The sequence below is a fragment of the Rhamphochromis longiceps genome, linkage group LG17, assembly GCF_057381845.1.
Source record: "Rhamphochromis longiceps isolate RC_006_pf linkage group LG17, R_longiceps_female_GT1.1, whole genome shotgun sequence".
NCBI classification, from domain to species: Eukaryota; Metazoa; Chordata; class Actinopteri; order Cichliformes; family Cichlidae; genus Rhamphochromis; species Rhamphochromis longiceps.
The window spans coordinates 39,958,790-39,985,136 of record NC_140573.1 but is presented as its reverse complement, the minus strand read 5'-3'; the positions used below and the strand labels follow the sequence as shown (position 1 = coordinate 39,985,136).

At 40.3% G+C, this 26,347-nt stretch overlaps 1 protein-coding gene across 1 annotated transcript in view; it reads left to right on the top strand.

Annotated features, from left to right (window-relative positions):
• LOC146650203 (chemokine-like protein TAFA-2) overlaps nucleotides 1-26,347 on the top strand; it is a 93,286-nt gene that overhangs the window by 31,936 nt on the left and 35,003 nt on the right. The window contains exon 2 of the mRNA XM_085386490.1: nucleotides 24,648-24,751. Coding sequence (XP_085242616.1) covers nucleotides 24,649-24,751 — 103 coding nt within the window. The 5' untranslated portion in view covers nucleotide 24,648. The remainder of the gene's footprint in view (nucleotides 1-24,647; nucleotides 24,752-26,347) is intronic.

The following is a 26,347-nucleotide window of genomic DNA, read 5'->3' as shown; positions in this document are numbered from 1 at the left end:
AGTGTTCAGTCTGCCCTCCAAGGTTTGGAGGCCTATCTCCACCCACCACCACTTCCCCTGCCGGTGGCGGACTCCCTCAGGTGTCGGTGTGTTGGTGGTTCTTTGTGTCTGGGGGTGGGCGTCCGGGTGCACACCGGCTCACTCCTTGGCGGCCGCTTGTCGGGGCCTGGGGCCTGGGGCTCGCTCGGGCCCCTTTGGAGGTGGGGTGCCCCCGGCCTCTCGGCCTAGGGCTCGGTCACTCAGGCGCAGCTGGGGGCCGGCGGAGCTCACGGGCGCGTCACTGCAACTCCCCCTGACTTCTGCTCCGCGGCTGCTGGGCGAGCCCTCATCTGGGACTCTCCTCAGCTCTTACTGGGACAGTGGCGCGGCTGCCCCTCTGTTGGTCTTCCATGGTCTCTTGTGTTCTGGGGGCCTCTGGATGTCTGGAGTTTTGATCTCCTCCATACCCGCTTCACACCCTGGAGGACGGGGCTGTGGCCCCCCCCACACTCCCTAGCAGATCATTACATGGAGAAACCTTTGGAATGCAAGCATGCTGATCCACACAGGTATGCACACATGGGTATTCACAGACGCGGACTAAAGCTTTCTTGGCTGCTGCCTCAAAGCACACTGTGCGCTGTCTATCTTGCGTGCTGCACAATATCGTTTATTACTTAGTAAATACTGATATCTATGACTAGCTAGTTTATTGTGATGGTGCTTTGTTTTCTCTATTATTATGTTGCTCTTTGTTGTTTGCTGTCTCCTCTGTTTGTTTTTGTTTGTTTGTTTTTTTTTTGTTTTTTTTCTCCATACAGGTGACCCAGGAGTTTTTTTTTTTTTTTCTCTCTCTTCCCCCCCCTTCTCACCGTCTCTTCTCCCCTTTGGTTTTCTTTCTTTCTCTCCCCCTCTCTCTCTCATTCATTCCCCCTGTCCTATTTATTTAAAAAAAAAAAAAAAAAAAAATGACAAAGGATGAACTGAAGCGCTGCCATCACGTAATGTCGCATACTGCTGTTTCTGATGTCATTTATAAAAAAAAAAAAAAAAAAAAAAAAAAAAAAAGAAAGTGTTCAGTCTGCTTCACCTCTGACCATTCATCAGCTCTAACCATGCTATGCAACAGTGTATTGACAGTGAAGTGCAGTTTTACATTAATGCAATGATAGGTTAGAGGAGCTCAGGTTAACTTCTATAGACATTATGGTTATTAATAATCCGTTGGCTGTTAAGTGCACACAGGACTGTGAGTTATGTTGTACATCTTGAAGTGGGAGACCAGTATATGTACTGTACACCTGACCAGAGCATGACCAGTGTTGCCAACTCCTCAGTAAGGAAAATCGCTATTGGCTGTCCTAAAAGTCGCTAGAAGTCGCTAAATGACGTCATCGCCTAATTTGCATAATTGGTCATGCTAATATAATTGTAACCTATGTTGTTGGAGAGAGAAATAACATCGTGGAAGAGACATAAAGTGAGTAAAAAACGTCCTAAATGCATTTAGAGTTTATTTAGAACTACAAATTAAATTTCTTTTAGCAAGTATTGGTTTTTTTTAATCTCACAATTCCAACCCTGCTCCTTTACCCGGGCCTGGACCGGCAAAAGTGACCTGAAATAGGCACTCTGGTGGAGTTACTTTGTGTGTGTGTTTATAAGTAGTTTTAAACCCTGTGATCCACAAACAGAATAAGAGTAAAAGAAGAACTGACTGCGTTACAGCACCCGCTGCTTGTTGAGAGTAAAAGCGATACGCGCTTTCACGACCTTTTTTTTTTTTAGAAAAGGGTCTGAAAACTGTTTCCTTCTAATGCACAAAAACCTGCTCGACATGTTTAATAAAAAAAAAAAAGTACCTTCAGTGGGATTTTCACGGTCTCTGTTTCTCTTTCACGTGAGATCATATTGATAAATGCTAATTGCATTTCTTAACTTTGATAGTCTCAACTTTTAGTTATTGTTAAACTGTGTATTAACAACCCCCCCAGAACAAACAGAAAACGTGTGGGTAGGCTCTAACCCTGTGACATTGAACTGGATGAGAGATCAAGAACATAGAAGAGGATAGATCTATTGAATGGACTGATCGATGGAGGGATGACTATTTAAGTCTGAGAGAGCAGAAAATAAATAACAGTATGAATGGACTGGTTATAAACAAGCAGAAAGAATATCCAAGGAAACAAAGCTCTGCTGCCAGTGAACACAGCAAATACCAAGAGCTAAAATGACAACAACATCGACTGACTTCTTTCAGTTTGTACGCTTACATTTCAGTGAACTCTCTGACATTATTTATCACTCACACTTGAAAAGATATTTGCTGTTGAACCTTCACTTTCTCTAATGCATCACTCGTGCTTAAAGAGTTGCATTTTATTCAGTACGCTCATTCTGGAACTAGTTTGTTCTTCCTCTTTCTATTTCAGCTGTATCAGTAACTGTATTCTGACTGCCATGCCCCCCCCCCCCAGCTTTTAAAAATTTCAGGTTTGACAGTTATTTTTTTCTTCAGAAAATGTGTTTGCGTGGTTGTCATTCCATCAGTAAAATGACAAGAACTTGACAGCAACTATTTTCATGATCGATGAGTTTCCTTCCAGTCCACGCTCTATCGATACAATGATTTGGTGATTTTCTTTTTGCTACAGAAATACAGCAAAAAACAACAGTTTTCATTCTTTTAAACGATGAAAAGCTGTTTGTTGGACAAAACACAATATGTGAAGATGCCACTTTGGCTACTGGAAGTTTATTCTAGTATATTAGAAGTTATTATCGTTACTGTCATCCTTCCACACTTATAATAGAAAATATACAATAAAGGTGTATAAATATCTATTTATAACTATTCATGCGGCGTTCAATGATCTTATATTCACAATAAAACACAAGCATTGCCTACACAGAGTCTTGTGAAGAGTAACTTAAAGGTGTATACATGTGTATGTGTGTGTTGCAGCTGCCCCAGCCCCTCACACCAAAGGGAAGGGATCCATCTTCTGGACTGGCAATACTATCATGATGAATGTATTAATCACACTGAAAATGAGAAATTATTAACTTATAGAATCACAACTCCTAAAACAGGACCAAAGACATACCCACTCACGGTGACTTGCACTGAAATATAAATGCTGTGTTGTAGCAGGTCCAGTCTAATAAGCGTGGCGATCAGGATACCCGCCTCGACACAAAATCTCAGGCCCGTGTGATATCCTACTTTGTGCTTTTGAGAGAAGTTGTGTGATGTTGTTGCAATCAGCTTGTGCCAGCAAGAGATTTCTAACTAGTACCTAATCAGAACTTTACCTGCCTTGTTACTGCAGTTCATGCTGGTATTATTCTGGGTCTGCAGATGTATAAAATTGGCCCGTGTGTTTCCTCTGCGGTGGAGTTCTCCCTGCAAAACTGTTGAGCGGAGGTGCAAAGTGCTGCTATAGAGACATACCGTTGTTCTTCACAGCTTATGTTTTAGATCAGTGAAACATTGGCACCCTTTCTGCTGCTGCTGAAAATATCTGGATGACATGTCTGGTGGCATTTTCCCAATTGGTATGGAAAGCTATCATATAGAGATGGAACTGTTAACGGGCTGGTACACACTCCAAGACTTCTGCACACATGTTGACAAGGACAGTATTGGGAGAGATGAACTGCATTTGTTCGTCTTTTGATGAGGTCTCCCTCCGGTCATTTCCCCCCTTTATTTAAGTGAAGGTGGAACCTGTGCCACTTTGTCATGAAGCAAATTCAGTCTATATTTCTTCTGCTCTTTGACATAAGGCCAGGGTAGCCGGGATCAAATACGGTCTTGAGTGATAATAATTGGCTAACAGATATACTGGAGCTTGGGAGCTAATTAAAGAGTATCATAATCGCCTGTCAACTTCTTCGCTGTTGTCGGTGCGGCACTGAGAAGTTTTATTAGACACCTAAAAATAGATTTCCCCTGTGCTCCGACACTTCACTCCTCACCTTTTCTTCTCATCAAAGCGTGCGAGAGCCAGCTCTATTCATGTTTCCCCCACGCTTATTGGCTGCAACTAATCCGAGGTGGGAATTTTTGGGTTTCCGATCACACACGCTGAAGGAAGTACACCGAGGCAGAGCGCACTGAGCCTGTCACCAAAGAAGCATTTATAGTTACAAGTGAGACGGAGTCGGGAAGGGGGGGCGTTTAAAAAAGCCTCTGGTTTTTTTTCTTCTCTTAAACATAGCTACAAAACTTCACATATCGGCCCATTGTCTGCTGTAATCTTCACAGTTATGCTGTTCTCGTCTGAATTCAGACAAACTCTCTGCTTGATCATATCTGCTCACTTTATTAGCCTATTTAGCTTCACAAAGAACGAGGCGGCTGCAGCCTTGACAGCTGTGTGCGTGAATATCACAGTATTTTGACTGGCACTCTGCTCTCTGCGCCTCTGTTGCTAAGTGTTTATATAATTTCCATTTCTCTCCATGTTGAATCTCAGCATAAATCCTGCTGCAAAAGCAAGGATTTAAAGCCAATTATAGCAATTTTTGACTCTTAACTGGAAACCTTATTATTATTATTCCAAACTTGGCAAAAGCTCCTGTAGGTGCTTTAACGTGTCACGGATGAAGGTTACGGAGCAACAGAGGGAGAGAAACTATCCGCACAGGTGCATGGCTCACTGGCTGTTCGGTTAATAATGATGATAAATGGCGGTCTACCTCAAAGTATAATGTATTCCTATTCTCCTGTGCGAGAAGTCGGCCCCGCTGTGAATTCGAAATGAATAGCGGTTATGCCGTTGAAGTGGCGATCGGTCCCTCCACGGTGCAGTCATGATTTAGCTGTAATGTGATTGTGTTCGGGTGCTTATGCATATGGAAAGACAACGTAAAGCTGCTGCGAAACAAAAAACAATCCCAGCAGGTTTTTATCTATTTTTGAAAAAGAGCTTATTGATTAAAAAGAAAGACACAAAAATAAGACATAATTGGACAACCCAAAGATATTTTATTATGGGATAAATAACGTTAACAGCACTGTTACACAAGTGCATTAAAATCTCTTTCATTTTCATGTTTTAATCATCATTCTGTGTACGCACAATAGCAACATAGACACATTATAAGCCAACTGTAGGCAAATTCTGCTCATTAAACAAGCAAATTATGACAGTTTTCCAAATGTCTGCATCAGTGAGAAGTTGGCTGAAAGAATTGGGAATGTGTAAACAACTACATCAATTCATAAAATGTGATGGATCTAAATAGTCTAATTTTAGTTCTGAGATTTTTCGTGCCATCCACCTTTTTGCTGTCAGCCGTTTAATAACGCATACCTTAAAAATAACTAAAAAGACAACTCTGTTTCTGTTATCAACCTGGGGCAAAAGAAAATGGCATTTAATATTCTGATACATGTTAAATCAAAGCCTGTGGTTCTGCTCTGGCTTATCGTATAACTGGCAGCAGAGCCGAGGGACAGCGTAAAGGTTCAAACCCATGTTGCCATTATCCCCGCTTTTTATCCCTATAGGAACAATATCGCTTGGCAAGAATGCTGTGTAGTAGTAATCATTCTTTGTGTTGTTAGCAAGACAGCAGAAAAACAATACAGCCAATTGAATTTAATCAAATCAAACATCCTGACACATTAGAAACTGCAATAGCATGAAATTATGGCCCACAAAACTGAAATTAAATCAGACCGAGAGCTTCCTGCTGACTCCCACACACCTGACTGGCAGTCGGGGATAAATATAATTTTTCACCCATCATTTATTTATTATCCTCCATGTTGTTCTGCAGTCATTGAGCTGACACGCTCATCCACACTGACAGAGGGATTTGGCATCTTGCAAAAGGACACCCAGCTGTCACAAGGATCAAACCCGTGTCCTTCCAGTTACAGGGAGCAATCTGTAGCTGCAAGGACACAATGGCACCACAATGTGATATTAATAAACTCTTTTAAAGAGCTGACAAAAGTGTTGCTTCGTTATTTGACCTTCTGTGGACCTGGATGTCCTTTTGGCAGCTTGACTTCATTTCCCACATGTCCCTCCTCGACCTATAAAATCCTCCACTTTAGCAAATTCCACGCTCACATTTTTGAAGTTTACCTTTCATATTTAACATGGAAAACATCTACACATCATGTGGCATTTTTATTTCATTTAATAGTAAATCAGAATAAAATTACCACTATTGCCCTCTAAATTTCTTCAGTTTCAAAGATGGTTTAGTTTAACCTTCTGAAAACCTCAGAAATGGTTGACTAAACTTTTCACTTGTACAAAAGTGTAAAAGTAATATTTTTAAGGCTTATATTGGTCTTTACTTTAGGAAATAAACAATTAGCTAGCTTAGCTTATCACAGTGACCAGACAGTGGGGGAAGCAGCTCGCCTACATTCATTCATGGTTTTACTAGAACCTCGTAAACTGACAAAATTACGGTGGCCCTGAGAGGCCAAACGGACTGCAACTTAAGAAAACACAAACAATAAGAAAAAAGCTGCAAAAGCACACAAAACACAACAGAAACAGGAAAAAACGAAAACAGAAATACAAAATGCACAATTTAGTCCCTTTTTTCATTAATATAAATGTAGAGACAAATATGGTCATTACAACCCTTTGAAGCTGCTAGCAGACAATAGCTAGCGATTTCTCCTGTCTAACAGATATGCTAACCCAGCTAGCTGTTGCAACATGTAAGGCAAAAAAAAAGTGAGAGAGAGGAAATAAGCACAATATGTCCTTTACCAGGGGAGCATCCTTAAACAATTGAAATGCTAAAATGGTTTTTAGATTTTTAACAAACAGTAAGTATAACAGAAACCACCCCCCCTTTTTAAAGTTCTCTGCTTCTAAAAGTAAAGTTTCCATTAATTTTCTCCATTGAAGTGTAAGAAAATTCTTTAAAAAGAGAGATTTTTTTCTCTGGTGCATTCTCAAACATTTTCATAGAAACAGCAAACTCCCTCGTCGTTGTTTCAGTTTGGGATTGAACAGACTACAGTATAAATAGATTATACTTTGCATAGCATTATGGATCATATGTTTTACCTCAGGACCTTCAGTGTTGAGCTTCGTAATACTTTTGCAGTAATTGCACAAGTATATTTACTACTGTACTTTATATTTAATGACTTTCTCTTAATTAATTTTAACCCACCAAAGTTTGCATTCACATTCTAAATTTAAAAAGCAATAAGCATCTAGACTGCAGTACAATTTAATCAAAAATGTCAAATAAAAAAAAGAGATTAAATGTCGAAACAATGAATCTGAAATTTGCGTACAATTTCTTAAGTACTCGGCTACATTCCACTACTGCTTTTCAACACCAGATATATATTTTTGAATGTGCTGTAAACACATTTTTGCTGTTTTTACTAAAATATTTAAGAGAACAAATATTAGACGGTTGTGTTATGAGATCTTAACTATAAAAAGAGAAAAGAGGAGACTGGTTGAGGTGCACTATGATCTGTGTAAATGCTTCTACCTGCTGCTGCAAGGCAACATTTGAGGGAGGGATGGACTGAAATAGCACACGGGATCAAGAGATGGTGATGCATAGACACTTTGATCAAAGGAAAACTAAGGTTGAGACCATTTGGCAGTTGCGGTTTTGATGAGCGCGGCCTCTCAGATAGCATCTCGATGTGTCGTTACGGAAGGTCGTTCTGGTGGTTAACTCTCTAAAAGGGCACTCAGCACCAGTGTCGGGTAACAATGCCAATATTCACACTGCTTTGGTGAAATTTGAAATCATGTTTCCCACTTAAATGTGACTCACAGATTACATTTTGTCATCAGGCTGAGCAGCAGAAAGCTCTGATCGGAAGCAGATGGAACTGGCTCGTTTGTATTTATTAAAATCCAAAGTAGATCTTGCATAATCATAATTTGTGAATCAAGTCAAACCATTAGATCAAAGAACTACTAGACAGTCATGTAAGGCAGCAAAGGGAAAAAACCAACAACAACAAGAACAAAGCTCGATTGGTGAATTGAGCTGATTAAGAAATCTTGGTGACAAAGACTCATCTGAACGGCAAAGATATATTTATCTCCATCACATGTGGATATTTCGCAGAGCTGTCATTCCTTGGATTCTGATATGGATTAGCTCGTGGATTTGATAAAAACAGCCATCCAGAAATAATCAGAAGAGCACACGAAGGCCCGAGGAGTAAACTGAACCACTTACAGTCTCTCATGACAGAACTCGGATTGTGAATCACACAGCGCAGTGGCTTTTCTCCGCTGGAGGCTGGTGGATAACGATTTGATTAGCAAGTCATCAGGACAATGTGCTAAAGCAAGGCTCCATTTATAGTCCTAAGTTCATATATCAACTTCCAACACGGCTTGTGACAGCTGTCTTGTCTTGTTTATGAAGTGAACTGAGCAGGATTTGAGACAGATGCTTCACAGAGTGCGTGACAAAGAATGGGCAAACTCCCTTGTTTGGCTTGACAGGGTTGAGAGCTACCCTCCTCAACTGTCAGAAGGGAACATCTGTGTTTTGGCGAATGAGCGATGTTTGTTCTGCGATGGAGCAATCGGCTCCCTGCAGCCATCCGAGGTGACAGTCTCTGTCACGGTCCAAGTAAAGAGCGAGATAGAGATGGAGGGGAACGGAATGGGATGAGTAAGCGAGGGAGGGGTAATCCCTGTATCGAATCCAGCTGCAGAAACAGCGAGGGGAAGTCCAACTTTTTATGGTTTAGTAACATTCCCTCTGCCCGCCCTGCAATCTCTCTGATACTGTGGATTACACACTTGCCTCGTGCAGCTTACAACTGAGCAAAACTAAAAATTGAATCTTTCACTTTTAAAATGATTATTGCCATGAAAGTAATGCTAACATTTTTTGAATATTAAAGCTGCTTAAAAGCAAGATATTTATGTAAAAATACACCATGCTCGTGTTCCTTAAAGTGTTGGAAAAAAGTCCAGAAAATGAAACATTCGTGTCTGCCTTCGCTCATGAATGTGTTGCTTCATTAGATGTTTGACCTTCACGCTGCTGACGTTGATAGTGGAAGATTTTACATTTCTCATGGAGGAAAAGAATATTTGAAAACACATTATCGCCCGCTTTTAATGTGCAGGTGCTGTTACAGTATTAAGGTTTTGGGCGTAGAAGTCAAACTAAACCAAAAGCACAATCTTATATGATGTTTTTACACCATTGGAGAATATTTCTGTTTAACCACAACACAGATTTGATAATAATGTGATTTATTGTAGTGGTCAGGTTTGGTGCACAGATAGAAAGGCATTTTTCATATTTATTTCATTTAGAATTTGTATCTACAGTTTCAAGTTTCCAAAGTGAGTTTGCAAATTTCAGTTTGGTTTTAATTGAAAGTATTTGAAGTTTCATTAGTGTCATTGCTACTTATGCGGTTGCAATTTTTAAGAAGAGCAACATTAAAGATTTTCAGTAGGTATCAAAGGGTACAAGCAGCGCTTCACATCACATAAACATCTTTGGCTACGTTCACTCTGCAGGTCTTGATGCTCAATTCCGATTTTTTGATCAAATCCGATTTTTTTTGTCTGCTTGTTCACACTACAAATAAAATGCGACAGCAAACGTGCTCCAGTGTGAACGCTCAAAGCGGCCGCATGCAGAAAAGAAGACGTCACACACAACGCGCTCTGTTTAGACCCAGACCAAACAGTAGTGTTTGACTGATGGTCTTAATATAAAGACTTGTTTCGGACTTTACGTTTCCCAATTTTGCTTTAAGTTATAAAGTTATTTTGTTCTTTACATATGGCCTAGTAATTATCCTTATTGCTGTTTTAGAGGAGCGGTGCTTCAAAGGATAGTTGCAGATTTCTGTCAGAATCTGCAGATTATACAGTACAAATAAAACGTTCACGTTGTCTTCCCAACAGTTTCACTGACATCTACACTGGACGGCCAGGAAGCGTTCACGATGTTTTCTCCGGTGCTGATACTTGGCGTCTGTCTTGTGTCAGTGACATAAAACATGGATTTAGTGCGACATGACCATTCAAACAGCAGTCGCTTTCTAAAACATCAGATATGTATCGGATTCAGTACCACATACGAAAGTGACCTGGGTCGGATTTGAAAATATCGGATTTGTGCCGTTCACACTGTCATACTATGATCGGATATGGGTCGCATAGGGTCAAAAAAGTCAGATTTGATGTGCTTTCGCCTGCAGTGTGAACGTAGCCTAAGTCTCAGTTAATAGATCCACCAATGCCTCCTGATGCTTGATGGATTGACAAATTTCAGTACAGTGAAAGAGACTTATTTTTGTTTGGTAGGTTTCACTTAGTTTCCATCTTTTTTAAAAGTCTATACTGTGGCATTTCTTCCCGGTGGGATGGCGGGTGGGATGGCGGGTGGATCGCGGCGGAGGAACAGTGGTACGGTCTCTAACACAGGTGGAATGTGAAAATCCTCATATCCCGGTGCCGGTCGGGACTGCTCTTCAACAGTGGCTCGGATATTTAGTGGCGATTGGAAGTCATAAAGTAGAAGAGTAGAGCCATTTTTGAAGAAAACAAATAAACAAAGCTAGCAAAAACAAAACCGGTAACAGCTAATTTGATTTAGTTTTTTTAGTTTACACTTTGTTAATTATAAAAACCTTGGGTATTATACATCAAACTGTTGCTGTTCACAGTGTCTTGTTTAAACAACTCTGTGCTTCAGGGAAACTATCTCATAGAATATTCAACATATTATTATTATTATTATTATTCAACTCTGGGACTACTTAAGGCAGGCTTGGCCAACTCCAGGCCTCGAGGACCGGTGACCTGCAGGTTTTAGATCTCACCCTGGGTCAACACATCTGAATCAAATGATAAGTTCATTACCAGGCCTCTGGAGAACTTCAAGACATGTTGAGGAGGTCATTTAGCCATTTAAATCTGCTGTGTTGGATCAAGGACACATCTAAAACCTGCAGGACACCGGCCCTCGAGGCCTGGGTTTGGACACCACTGACATAAGGCTCGTCTTATTTTATAACTAACTCTATAACTTATTTTATCTGTAACTCTTCCAGCTCAAGCACATTCCCCCTTTTGAAGAAAAAATCCATCACTGCTGTATGTTCCAAGAAAATTGATCTCCCTCTTTAATCTGAACAAGCCTACTTTTCTATTTGTTTATGTTCTGTTCACAGATGTTTCAGATATGTTCAGTTATTTACATTATTGACATTAACGTATTCAATTAAAGTATTACAAAAGTCATTATAGTGGATGGATACAGTTTTAAAACAATTGTACATACCGTTTATGTAAGTAGGAATTTTGTGTTTAAAACTCTTAGACATGCTTTCGTACACGTACATAGTTACAGAGTCTAAGGAGCTTGGAAAGAAAAGCGTCTGGACTCCTTTAAGCTGCTTGAAGACATCTCACCTCTCATCCGAGAAGCTTCTAGGGTCAAATGATGGAGAGTCCCAGATTTAAACCCTGTGGGAGTGTCTCCTCGAGAGGGACATGGACCCCCTATTGATCCTCTACCTAATCACACGAGCCAAGGTGTGAAAACAGGTGTAGGTCACAATCTGCCAGGGTTTCAGGTGAGCTCATTGTGAAACCTGGCCCCACCCTATCATGTGATTTCCTGAGGTCAGAAGGCCCAGGATGTGAGTGGGCGTTAAGGAGTCTGGGATCTGAAAACTGGATTATAGATGGCAGACAGGCAGTGTTGGGCAAGTTACTTTGAAAAAGTAATTAATTATAGTTACTAGTTACTTCTTCAAAAAAGTAACTGAGTTAGTAACTGAGTTACAATATTCTAAAAGTAATTAATTACTTGAAAAGTAACTATTGCGTTACTTTAAAAAAAAACAAAAAACGTTTAACCCTCTGGGGTCCAGGGTATAATTGGCCATTTTTAACTACTTTTGATTTTCCCTCCACATTTTACTTTTAAAAACTGTTTACTTTGCCTTGTTTGGTGTCATTCTTTTCAACACAACCTCGCGTGTCTGAATTTACAGTCATGTTTTCATTTTGATATAATGTATTAACACAATTGATCAAAAATCAGACAGAAAACATAAAATCCGAGTAGAAAAAGTTATATTTTTACTATAACAACCACAAACATGTTTAATGAATCATATTTCATAACTTTAAATGCAAATATAAATTGTCAATTTTAAAATCATATGCACAAGTTTTGCAAACAACAAAGTTATTTGCATCCATTTACCTTTTACTCTTTTTTTTTTAAATAACCATTTCAAACTATTTACAGAACAATCAGCTGTTCTGCATTAAATAAGATGCCACACAAATTATTTGTGCAACTCCAAAAAAATAATTTCTGTCCACTATAAAGGAGAACATCACAGCCTGATTCCTGCAGGTCTGACAGCAGCAGGTGTATCACTGATCCTGTTTCTACCTGGAGACAGCAGTCGCCTCATTGTTCTGACACACAACACAAAACCATCCACAACACTACACACTAACTACACAAGAAAACACATTAACTACACACTGCAAACACGCTAAACGTCACAAATCTCTCACATCTCAAAACTCGCTCTCTCTCTTTTTCTTTCTCTCTCTCTCTCGCCGTCACTCCTAAAACTTTCCCAGTTTTTAAATTTTTTGCTCATAAGCAGAGAGGTCTCGCTGCGCTGTCCTTAGACAGTAAACGTGACGAAGCTATTGAGGAAAAAACGCCGCGTATATCTTGTTTATCATGACTCTGGTTTTAAGTGGCCTATCAACACAATTTAAAAACTGGTACATATCACCTTGTTGCTTTGTCTTGAAGTGGTCATGTGATTGGCTTACCACGACCACTTTATTCTTCCTCAGTCAAACAGCAGCACTCATGCGATTGTTTTGCCCCCTGAGCTCCAGGTGTTGTGCTAGACAGTGATCGTGATTACCGTCCGCGGGAGCGCGCACAGCTACTTAAAGCTGTAGCGTCCAGATTACTTGCGTAGTCAGCTACTTCCGTGCAACTTCTATAAGATGCGGGAAGCTGAACACAGCTTCAACCGTCTGTTTGTTGAAAAATAGTAACGGACCGCATTTTCTTGTTAGTAACTGTAACGGCGTTGTAACAATAGGAATAGTAATTAGTTAGATTACTCGTTACTGAAAAAAGTAACGCCGTTACTTGTAACGCCGTTATTCCCATCACTGCAGACAGGACATGGTCGTTCACAGTGGACATAGATGCTTCTTTCACTCCTCTTTCAAACCATCTGCCTTCTCTGTCCAAGATGTGGACACTGGTGTCCTCGAAAGAGTGACCTTTGTCCTCTAGATGCAGATGGACTGCTGAGTCTTGTCCCGTGGAGGTGGCTCTTCTATGTTGAGCCATGCGTTTATGCACTTTCCAACCTCCTTAGACTATGATGACCTGGATGACTGAAAACCTTCACAGACATAGTTATACAGAGTCTGATGAGACTTTTTTTTTATAGATGATACCTAAACAACACTAACTTTGTGTTATTTGGTTAGGTTATTTGTCAAAAAGTTAAACAGTCTTTCATCTTTTGTGTGTCCTTGCTTTTACCTTTTTGTGGAGCTTTAAAAACTGCTCTCACGTGGTTAACATGTCGTAGAATTGTTTAGCACTTCAAGTACAATCTCCCGAAGACTGCAGAGAACAGGTGAAGAATTAATTCAACGCTTTTTCCCCTACTTCCTTTGCAAATAACATTTGCTATTAATAGGCCAAGGTCAATAGAGTCCTTCACTTGCTAATGGAAAATATTGTAGCTTTGCACAAACCCATCAAGGTAGAAAAATAAATGACACAAATGGGACAACAATGGGAAAATAGGTCAGAATCTACCAGCAGTCCTCGTTTCACTAAAGTGCTGTTCCGCCAAATCAAATATGCTTCATAGTGAGTTTTGTTTTCCTATTTTAACACTATTCTTAACCGTGACTACATGAGATTATAGCAGCTTTCCGTCCCACAGTGAAGTTAGAAATACTAGGGATGTTGAATATATTGAAACTGTTCTTGTTGAAGAAGCATTTAAGCTCTCCCCTGTCTGTGCATACAAACACCGGATTTGTAGACATCAGAAATGTGCCACCAGCCAAGTGTATCCCAGTTATGGAAAAATCAGTGTGAAAATGCCAGTTGGTTAATTATGTTAGGAAGAGTAAATCTGCTTATTACGTGTTTTGTGGTGTATCTGTGAACAAGGCAGACCATGCAAGACAATTAGAGAATGTAAATCATACTTTTAAAGTAACCATCATAGTTCCTCACTGAAATACTTTTTGAGAGCTGAAGCTAGAAGCTAGCTTGGTGCATTGGTTGCTTCCATTTGTTTTGGTATTTGTCTGCACAGTAAAGGATTTTGAGCAACCTGTGTAGATTTGCTGTTCAAGTGTCCAAGAAAGTGTAAATAACGTCATCTCAGTCATTACAACATCATTCAGTAATTTTGCAGTCTGCAGTCTGAACCTTCATATTGGAATTTTGGTTGCTGCCAACACTGGTTAGCACTGGTTACAAACATAAATTGTATGGGTGCAATGGATAGGAGCACAAAATGGCTAATTAGTGCTAAGCAAGACTAATAAGATAATAATAAAAATAATAATGGATTGCATTTATATAGCGCTTTTCGAGACCCTCAAAGCGCTTTACAATTCCACTATTCATTCACTCTCACATTCACACACTGGTGGAGGCAGCTACAGTTGTAGCCACAGCTGCCCTGGGGCAGACTGACAAAAGCGAGGCTGCCATATCGCGCCATCGGCCCCTCTGGCCAACACCAGTAGGTGAAGTGTCTTGCCCAAGGACACAACGACCGAGACTGTCCGAGCCTGGGCTCGAACTGGCAACCTTCCGGTTACAAGACGAACTGCCAACTCTTGAGCCACGATCGCCCCAAAGACCACAATAACACGTATGACCAGATACATTAATCATAAGTGATCCACAGACTGGTCTGTATCACACACAGCAGCTATAATATTAGTTAAAGATTAAATGCACCAACACAACAAACAGGGAGGTTGTGATATTGGAGGCGCACAGCTAAAGAACCAACAACAGCAACAGTAACACACGGATTTGGCATTTAGTGTTTATATGAGTGTTTGGAGCGTTTATATGAATTTGTAGGTGAATGAGACATGCTGTATAACATCTGAAGGTTCTCAGTCATCCAGGTCATCGCAGTCTAAGCTTGGAAAGAAAAGCGTCTGGGCTTCTTTAAGATGTTTCACCTCTCATCCGAGAAGCTTCTTCAATTCTAGGGTCAAATGGTGGAGAATCTGGGACTCTCCACCATTTGACCCTAGAATTGAAAAAGCTTCTAGGCTGAGAGGTGAAACATCTTCAAGCCACTTAAAGAAGTCCAGACGCTTTTCTTTCCAAGCTCCTTAGACCATGCTGTATAACGCTTAAATAGAGCAGAAAAACAGTGTATAAGAAGCAGTCCATTTACTAAAGCCAGACTATATTAACATTCTAAGTAGACTACACTCGAGGAAACTGAAGACCACAATAACACGTATGACCAGAACAGTTAACAGTTTCAGGTATTTCAATGTTTTGTCATCCCAGGTTACTGGGATACTACTACTCTGACAATACTACTGCTCTGCTACACTAAAGCACAGTGAAGTTTGGCATCAGTAAATTATATAGTTGCAGTACACAATTTATACACTCAAAGTGCGTTCTTACTCTTTCCCACATACTTGTGCAAGAACCTTTTTCTATGCCTATGCATGTACACATGCAGACTAGCAGAGGCAGCTATTGAACCAGCAACCTCCTGAGCCGTAGCCAAAGCTTCCTCTATGCTTTTGCCCCAGATTAACAACAGTACCACAGGAGTCAAAATGCACATTTCCCTTCTTACTTAAAATGTCAATCCTGAATTTAGTGAAACTCGCATGATAAAAACAGAGAAAGGGATCCATGCATTTGTTCCTATTCTGCTATGCCAAATATGTGGATGGGTGTATAGTCTACATTACATAGGGTGGAATTGGAGGGACACATTGGTAAGCTCTAAATATTTTAGCAAAGATGCTAATGGTAAAAGGAAAGAGTCCCAGTATGGCTGCCAGGAGCAGACGGGATCATAACCTGAACCTTTTGATGTATTGTTTAGCCTCACTGTCACAGCAGGGACAATAAATGATTGGGCAAAGTGTCAAGTTTTGGGGTTGTTCACTGTGTCTCCAGGCAACAGTACACCAAATGTTATTATTTCACCACTGACAGCAATAAACTGGAAGTAGACCCTGGGCAGCGCTGAACTCGGCTTGTCAAAACTTTTCAATTCATTTATTTTCCTTTCAAGCTGTTAAAAAAGCTCAGGTGAAAACAGGAACCTCCCAAGAATGTTAATTAAAGCAGCAGAACTCCAACTGTAAAAGAAATGCATTAACGCTGATATTTGAAAATGATATAGTCAAATCTGGATTGACATATTTTATTATTTTCGGGATGGCGACGTGTGCAGTTCAGGGACCGCACAAGACAACAGAGAGATAATGTTGACAGCGTGACTGCAGGCGGGGACTTTGCTGTTAGTGTAAGAATCAAGTGTTTGTGACCAAGGCCGAGGCTCAAGTGAAGCCTTTCTTTAAAGCTGACTTGTGGCTCTGCTGCTTTCGGTGTTGTGAAGGGAGTGAACGAGCTAAATGTTCGGATTAATGCAACCACGCAAATCCAAGACAGCCAGCGAGGTGGCACTGCTCAAAAGAACATGCATTATTCTTCAGTAAAAGACATCATTTGCATCATCCACAGTATATTGTGCTTGAGGTCTTGAGTGTCCTCAAGCATAGTGCACAATATACTGTGCTCAGTGGGTAGTTATACATTACACTTATGTTTCCATTTATTAGTATTTGTTTTGTTTTTATCATTTTTTACCCTGCTAACTTCACTTCTGCATATATTATACATTTCTCTGCAGGCTTGTTCTGTGTTCTGTGGCAAAAGGCTCATACATTATACAAAAAATATTGTGAGGCTTACATGCTAATGAAACATTCCAACCACTATAGATACAGTCTAAGTTTGAGTTTGTTTTCTCTCAAAATGCCTATCTGAATCGTCATTACAAGCTGCAGTATAAATTCCCAAGGAGCACTGAAAGCTGCAGTAGTTGAACATGTATAAATAAAGGAATAAAACTGGAGGGCAGTCATTGCTAAGATAATGAGCTTTATTGTTCTTTATTGGCTCAGTCTAATGAAATTCCAGGTAATATTACAGGATGAAACTATGAAGCAAGAGCTGATCATGCTGAAATCAAGTAATTAATTCAATTCAATTTTATTTGTACAACAACAGTCGCCCCAAGGTGCTTTATATCGTAGGTAGACACTACAATAATACATACAGAGAAAAACCCAACAATCATATGACCCCTATGAGCAAGCACTTTGGCGACAGTGGAAACAAAAAAACAGCGGCGGGGCGGGGGCCATCTGCCACGACCGGTTGTGGTCTTGTCTTTCAAAAAAATAAAACGTTGAACTGGAATAGCGTACAGAGCTGTCATATTTGGTCTGGCTTAGCTTAAAGAAGTGTGCCTCTAACGATGTTTTATTCACGTGTTGTCTCGTTTGTGTATCTGCCACACAAATGTAATGAGATTTTAGAAAAAGTGTTGAGAATTACGCGCTAAACCTACACTTTTATGACATTACATTTAGCAAGCTGAGGCAATTAGCTAAATTACACAAGAATAAGTTGAAATAAATTTAATTTAAATACATTTTATTTGTATAACACTGAAATGCTGTACTGTGCATACATGTGTATATAACATATGAAGCCATGTGTGACTAATGTTTACCGAATTACACATTACACTCCGGTTGGCATCAGGCAACACAGTCGTTTATGTGGTGTAGTGTCTTTGGTTTGGCCTACGGCACTTTAGCACTACAGGAAGTTCTCAAGCTAACTGCTGAGATTGTTTGTCTGTTCAGGCCTCTGTCCAAATGTATCCTCTCTGACATGAAGCACACAACAGGAGATAGTTTGCCCTCGTCAGGCTCTCACTACAAGAAAGACTCCATAGCCACTCTTTCACTGTGAATTCACTGACGAGCATTGTTTTCACACGGATTTATCCGACCATCACACAGAAATTAAGCTAGAGAGCTGACAGGTTAAAGACCTTTTTATGAGCCAGCAATTTGCATCCTGACATTCAGGCCCGTCGGCTAATGTCTGGAAAAGTTCAGAGCTGCATGTGTAAAAAAACAGCTTCGCCCAAACAGATCCTGTCACTGAAAACAGCTGCTGCATCTAACAGCGAGTATTGTGACAGCAGTAAGTAAGTCAAACAGGTATTGTGAGCCGTAAAAACCAACAAAAGGTTGAGTTAAAAATGTTTTGTAGAGCATGTCAGGGCAACGTGGGTGATAATTTACCAGGTTTGTGTGTCAAAGTCATTTTATCTTTTCTTAACATAAACATAAATGTTTAGTATTTACATGATTATTTATTATTGTTTGTGTAGGTGTTTGTCTAACCTTGAAATAAACTAAGATCAACCTAAATGTGAATTATCTTTATTACATAAACAATGTTTTTCTTACCATCCGACCTCTCTGACTTGTCTTCCCAATGTGATGTTTGTGCAATGTATGTATGGATGGAAGGGGCCCCATTTCCCTGCAGGTAACATGTGCGTGTAACATTGCAATTAAAGGCTTAATCAATCAATCAATGTTACAATTTTAAAAGGTTGAGTAGAGTAATGAAACATGCAATCTTGTCGCAGGACAAACATCTTTGGTTTGGCGCAATTTCATCAAGGCCTTCAAGGTCAACATAATGTTATTGGTCAAAAATTGACCCCAAAAAATCCTTATAACTTTAAAAGTACTATATGACTGTACTATAAAGATTTAAAGTATCATGTCACATTTGACCTCTGACCGTTCCTCTAAGGTTGATCAAAGTGATAATAGTTCCATATCGAGTCATTTAAAATGGCAAAAGGTTTTCAGACTGACAAGAACAAAGAGAATCTTTTTGAGTTTAGTCGATGAATTTTACTATGATTTTGTTTTGTACATAACAGTAACCGGTTCTAACTTTCAATAGACAATTTGAATACACTTCTGATAATCCTGAATAACTTTTTTTAATCAATATTCATTTCTAAACATTTAAACAAATTTTGCTAAACAGTGCAATGAATGCTACACATGTACAACAGCCACAGAAATAAAAATGTACGTATTTAAAACTATGCAAGTATATAAATAAGGTTTCATCAACCTCCACGTTTTAGTGCAATAACTGATGAAAAAGAATCCCAAAGAAAATGAAATTATTATCTACCAAATATAATACTGCTCCCTTAAACGTGACCTGCCACAGGTATTTGTTTCTGCCTCTCTGATTGGATAAAGAGAAATAAAGTGAATGCTGAATAATATAGAGTCAACCATGACAGTGCCACTAATTCATTTCACCTGAGTACTTAACAATAATTACACATAGATGCATTGTTATCATGAGTTGATATGTCTCCACGACTTATTGCAAAGACACAGTCGTCTCATCCGTCTTTACCAGATCAGCTTGTGAATGGTTCTTTTCAAGCAAGGGCAGGAAAACTGTCGTCTTGGCTCTTGTGGAATTCTTCTCTTGATAAAGATTAAGTATCGCTTGAGTACCACAGGTGTCTTTCAATAATGCAGCCAGGATCACAATGTCTATTTATATTAAATATAAGGATATTGTTGCAGAAATGCAAAAGACCTTCAAGCCAAGGTCAAGACGTAAACTGGCTTCAAAGCGTAACAAATCTCCAGGGACTCGCTCTGCCGAGCACCAGTGACAACGCAGCACATTCAGGTGCAATGAGATGTCATTTATGGAATTGCACCTTTCGAAGGCATCCAACAAATGATGCTGTAACGCTGCCCTGCTCTGCGGCACCAATGACCCTTTTTCCCCCCCACACACTTATTACTACGAATTGCACACCGACACCAACTGGCCACCATTTCAACCCAGCCTCCAATTCTCCGGCTAATCGGTGACCATAAATCTGTCTCTGGGAGGTGAACGTAAGCACACACTGTTCCAGTATAAGTATCTGGGCGTACAATCGAGGTCCATTTGAGAAAATGCAGACACTGGTGCATTACCTGGATATCACGCTCAACATTTCAGTGAATTTCCTTCCTCACAATCGCTCTGTAGCTACACTGAAAACACTGTTAAATGCCATGATACTGGCAATCGTGGCTTTAATAGTGGTGGAAAAAAATATTTTATGAAAATAAAGGATCACCTTGGGTCCATTTAGTGTTTGCGCTGCATTATCCCTCCTCTTGTGGATAAGTGGCTTAATGATATTTCTGGCATGCACAGCAAGTGTCCTGGGAAACAAAGGAGATCTAATTGAAGCAAGGCAAGATGGGAAATGACAATCCAAAAAACACACTTTATCACACAGATAGACCACTCTCCTCATAAACCACTCTCCTCATAAAATGATACCAGGGGTTGTTTGCACAAGCTGCTATTTGGACCTATAGTTATGTTAGATGGGAAGGAAGCTCTGCACCTGGATAAGCTAGAAGTTTCTAGTGGATGTGTTGGAATCCACACCATGATGTGCTTCTAAAGGCCCCTACACCCTGAAAGTGCTGAGAAAAAAATGACATTAAATGCCAAATTTTTGGATGCAAACCTTTTATGTAATGTATATATACACAAAATTTGTCTGTGAAATATTTGTAGTGCGCAAAATATTTGCACAAATTTTGCGTTTCTTTACCTTTTCTGTTGTCTTCTGTTACAGCTACCCTATAGGCAGGGGTGCACATAAGTGGTCCGCAGGTGCGCATTCGCTGTCAAAATAAAAGACCAGATAAGAAGTTGCAACGCGCATTTGCGTACATATAAAAGGCAATGTTTTTGTCCTCTAGAGTGGGATTTTCACAGCATATTCTGCACCACATCTCTGTGCGTTCATCATTTGTTTGAAACCAGCTCACCTCCTGCAACCCCTTTTCCGAGAATACACGCTTCTTTTGCGGTTCGGACTCCTGACATTTCTTTGGAGGTGGAGGAACACCAAAGTAATTGCTTAAAGGAGCTTCTTCGACATCTTTAAGAGTTCTAAACAAATGTCTGTCCTCCTCCAGAAAATCTTATGTATGCAAATGTTGCAACTTCTTATTTGGTGCGCGTCTTTTATTTTGACAGCGAATGCGCACCTGTGGACCACTTATGTGCACCCCTGCCTATAGGGCACAAGCCATTTTATTAAGGCCTGTGCTTCTGAAATGACTTTCTCATTCATTTTCTCTATTGACATTTCAGAAAATCCCTATATTCTTTATTTAAGAATATAGGGATTTTCTGAAATGTCAATAGCTACAAGGTGGTTTATGAGCCAAATACTGATTCAAAGCCTGGATTTGGATCAGAAAATAAAGTCAGAGGTACAACAATGCATACATAATTACTCCTAAAATTAGAGGAACTACTCATAATAATAAACTGCTGAAAATTCCAGAATCTACAGCAAGTGACCTTTGGAACGTTTTGGAATTAGCTTAACTTAACATTTATGCTGTTAACAGCAGTATATTGGTCCGTGAGTCGTTTGGTACCGGGCCGCGAGAGTTGAGGCACAGGTGTGAAATGTATGGTTTTCAGGGTTTTTATCGGTTTTCAGCGTCATTTTGTCATCGTTTTTATCGTTAACTCGGTTTTCCTGGGTCTTTTCACGTGTGTTATGAATAAATCTTCTTTTTTTCGGTACCGGTACTAGTTTTATTTTGTTGTATTTATCCGTGACACCTTAAAGGCCGGTCCGTGAAAATATTGTCGGGCACAAACTGGTCCGTGGCGCAAAAACGGTTGGGGACCGCTGCATTAGATTATACATATATAATAATGTATAATGGTAGTTTGTGTGTAGCGTTTGTGCCTGCTCAAGCGGTTTCTAAAGTTTAGCACTGACTAAGAAACCTGACATTTCCATGGCGACAGCAACTTCCACCAATCGGGGCAGGGATAGCTCAGTAGGTAGAGTGGTGGCCCCATGATCGGAAGGTCGGGGGTTCGATTCCCCTGAACAGCTACCCTGAGGTACCCCTGAGCAAGGTACTGTCCCCACACACTGCTCCCCGAGCGCCCAATGGCTGCCCACTGCTTCACTGAGTGAATGGGTTAAATGCAGAGAGGAATTTCCCCACGGGGATCAATAACGTACACCTTCTTTCTTTCAATGAGACACTTTGCTGCCTTATGTTAGGACTGTGGGTAGAGTCATTCTTTTCTGTGACACTGTGAGTGAAACACGTTTTTGTTAAAGTAAGGTTGACATCACACAGACTTATGGTTTCTACAGGAGCTCATACCATCGTTTCACAGTGTCACAGCTACTTTTAGTGGTTACAACATTATGGTTCATGATCAGAATCCCTTTGAAGAATATGAATGAGCCCTGTAGCTGAGCGATTAGCCTTCTACACTTCTACTATCTCATTAAATGCCACATATCATTTTTTTCGAGTACTCGTGCCTGTATCTCACTAACGTTGGTTGTATCAGATTGTAGGAACAAGTGACCGCTTTGATCGTTAGTTTGAGGACTTGGGAATCAAAAGTCAAAGACCCACGCTTTATTGCGTCCACTGCATGCAACTGCTTGTCTCTTTGCTCTGTCACATCTCAGCTATGTGTGCGCTCGTTGCTTTGAGTCTTTCAGATTGAGTTATCTGGGTTATTTTAAGATTACTGGAATTATTCCCCCATCTTTGCTCTTTCCTGCCTCTTTCCTTTGTCGAGAGTTGGATGGTACTTACCATCTGAAATTCACAAATTAACATGATGCATCTTGTTTAATCCCTATAAAAACCTGAAAGGAATGACATAATCAAGCCGCGGCGCTTCAAATAACTTCTTCGCTCTCGGTGACCTCCTGTAGTCTCGCTGTCACTGTGATGGCTTTGGGTAGCAATTAGTATTTCCCAAAAATATTTAGCTTTTTTTTAAAGCAGGGAAAATGTGATGTAGAAATTATTCATGACCTTTAAGTCAAATTTCATTAAATGAAGCCATGTCAAAATTAATAAATAAATAAATCTTCAGCGATTATTTAAGACTTCCCCTTCCATACACTGCTATCGCCTACATGTCCAGATAACAGGCAGCTATTTATATCTTTAAAGGGCACATTAAACATGTGAGTTCTGCCTGTTCTTTATTGCTGGAGCAACACAACTCAATACTAATTCCTGTGTGACACTGAGCGCTCTAACAAAACCTTGCTAAAAGGTCATGTTTGCTTTGCAAAAATAAACTTAATTACACAAATAATCTGAGATCCCCAATGAGGTTTAGCCAATCTATATGTCAATGCGGCAGCCAGATAAGAGGCGGGAGGTGGTAAATAAGGCATAAACGCAGCTTGTAACTTTGTCCCCTCCCGCCATACGATACTATGCCCCTTCCAGTAATTACCGAACCACTCCCGCATCCCCCGTTTGAAATTTGATCATTGTCTGTCGGTGATAACACACTGTGCCAGACGGTTTATGCAGTGTGGCCTTGGCTCCACCACACTTCATTAGGGAGAGGGAGTGCAGAGAAAAAGGCACTGCGGAGGGATGGAATAGCCACTGCGACCTGCCCGCTCTCCGCTCTGCTGTAGAGCCTACAGAGGCTTGCTGAAGCCTGTTGGGGCAGCAGAGAGCCTTCACCTCGTGTTCGGTTGAGCACGAGGGGAGCCGCAGGGGAAGAAAGAGAGAATTTGGAGATAGTGATCTGGGGGTGCATTCACAGCTGTAGTTTGTTTTGAGAAGCAAGGAGGAGGATAAGAGCCTCTATCCCTGCTTTATACGAGCAAACATGCATTCAGGCGAGCGAAGGGATGGAAAAAAAAGGAGGAGAGGCTGACACAGATGATAATAGATGCTTTTGTTTGGTAAATGCAAATAAACCGGGGGCTTAATGTGAGTTAATGATGTCTATCTAGCCATCTTTCATCCTTGGGGGAAATAATTATTTAATTTCCTGCTGAATTTATTAATCTGCTCACTTACAAAGAAATGTAGGGCCTCTAATTTTGATGGAGGTTTCAGCAGAATATCAGTCAAAACTCCAGAAAGTCCTACATTGATTTGTATGTCATTTGAACCCTGTGTAAAACATGACCTAGTACTTGTACCCACCAAGTACTAGGTGGGTACAAGGTGTGCTTCTTTTATTTGGTTTGCTCACATCTCTTTGAACCACTCCTCTTTACAGAAACTCTCTAAATCCTTTTGATTTCTAGGCTGAAACTTGGCAGCTTCAGCTCCCTCCACAGATTTTCTGCAGGACTGAGGTCTGGTCGATCTTCCCCCCATTGCAGTGGAATCGTTACTTGGTCCTTAGCAGGAACACCACAGCATAATGTTGCCGCCTCCTTGTTTCACCGTGGGGATGGTGTTGCTTGGGTCATACTCATGATTTTGAAAGAGCTGGATTTTGGTTTCGTTTGGTCACAGCACCTTCTCCCAAGCTTTCTCTGAATCATTTAGATGTAAACTTTATCTCTGTATAGCTATAAATAGTGTTTCTGGTTTCACCTCAAATTGCTTCAAACTGCAGCTATCATAAATGAGTTATTTGTGGTAACACTCCTTTCCTCTCGCCTCTTTATCAAGGATGAGTGAGCCATACCCGCAGATTGGAAGCAAAGGAGCTCTACTTCTAATGGTGCTCGTCATGAGCGTCTGGGAGATGTCTGTACCAGCAGAAGCAACAACAGGTGAGGAAACAAAAGCAGCTTTTACTTTGCTTCTTAAGTTTTCAGTGGTGGGCTGTAGTGCTGAACTGCTTCTGGGTATCACTGGTCTGGACTTTGAAAACAATTATGACCCAGTCAGTAATATATTCTTTTTTAAAGAATATATTCATAAAAATCATATATTTTTACTGTTTCTTTCCTTCATAGTATTAAAGACTAAGGCTGCTCATTGACTGTCTGATTTAGTGCCACAGTGCAAACCAGCAAGCAAAAAGTATTTTCACCAACAATTTGAGATGAATGCAGAATAATCTGTTTAGAATAACACCAGCTGTGTAACATTGCTTTCTTATCATTGTCCCTCACTCAAAAAGCTAAACTCTATAAATATGGAAATATGTTGGACATGAGATTTCTATCACTTCACTGAAATCATTCTCAGTTTGTGTTTGTGACCTGGAGGCGTTAACTTTCTATGAACTGTATGAATTTTTAGGCTGATTAGACAGCGAGACCTTCCCTCTGTATATGAACGCCAGTGGCAGAAGTAGAAGATTCTGCTCATGAAGAAAGACTCATTTTGGACTGGAGTGGGAGCAAGCAATTGTAATATATATATATTAAAAAACACAAAAGCTAACTAATAAACTGAATTTGAGTAGCTTCCATGTTTAGCTCAGTGATTTACAAAATTATGATGTATGTGGCAGCACAACCAACAGGACCAGGGTCTCTCCCTGGTCCTGTTGGTTGTGCTGCCACATACTCTCTCTCTGAGAGCAAGCAAACGCTCTGGTGTGGTGTTTATTTTCAATATAAATCTGGTCTGCTCCACCATGTAGCAATGCTGCCATTACTGTGGTGCAAGCCAGACCAGGAGTGTCCGCTGCAGCAGCAGCACGAATAACTGGACTGACCATTAGTAACTGATGCAGTTATGCATCTTAATAACATCTAAGCAAATTGTTAAGTTTGGGTTTTTTGACAGTAAGTCTTGAATAGTGGCAACGCTGTGCTTTAAATTGCTTTCATCAGTGCTGTATGTCCTGAAGCAACAGGGCCAGTGGATTCTCTACCTCGGCTCTCAAACACTGATGTTCTGTAGGTTGTGTCGGCATTTTAAGCTGTCCTTTATGTTGATGCTTTTATCCTCTGGTTGTAAAAATGGAGGTGTATGAAGAGATAACAGGGCAAAGGCCGTGTCAGGAAACATGTTGATTACCAGTCGAGTAAGTCAAAAGATTATCAGCAAGGAGTCTGGTTTGTGTCCCAGTTGGTAACTTTGTGTTTTTGCTCAGTGATCTGTTTTGCTTACGTCACTGGATTCGCTGCTCAGGTTCAAGCTCTGAAACTATTTGGTTGGGTTTAGAAACAGATTGCCACAGCATGTTTGGGTTAAAACATGCTGCTATACCACAGTGGAAAAATGGCAGTGGGTTTATACCAATAATGCCAAGGGACTCACTGCAAGTGCTTATATATCAGCGAGCTATGAGTGACCCATCTCACTATTGCTATAACCTGTACAAAGAACACAATGTGTGCATCAGTGAGACAGCGGTAGCTCAGACAAAACAGCAGCATTCGACTGGAGAAGCAATGCAAGACGTGACCGTT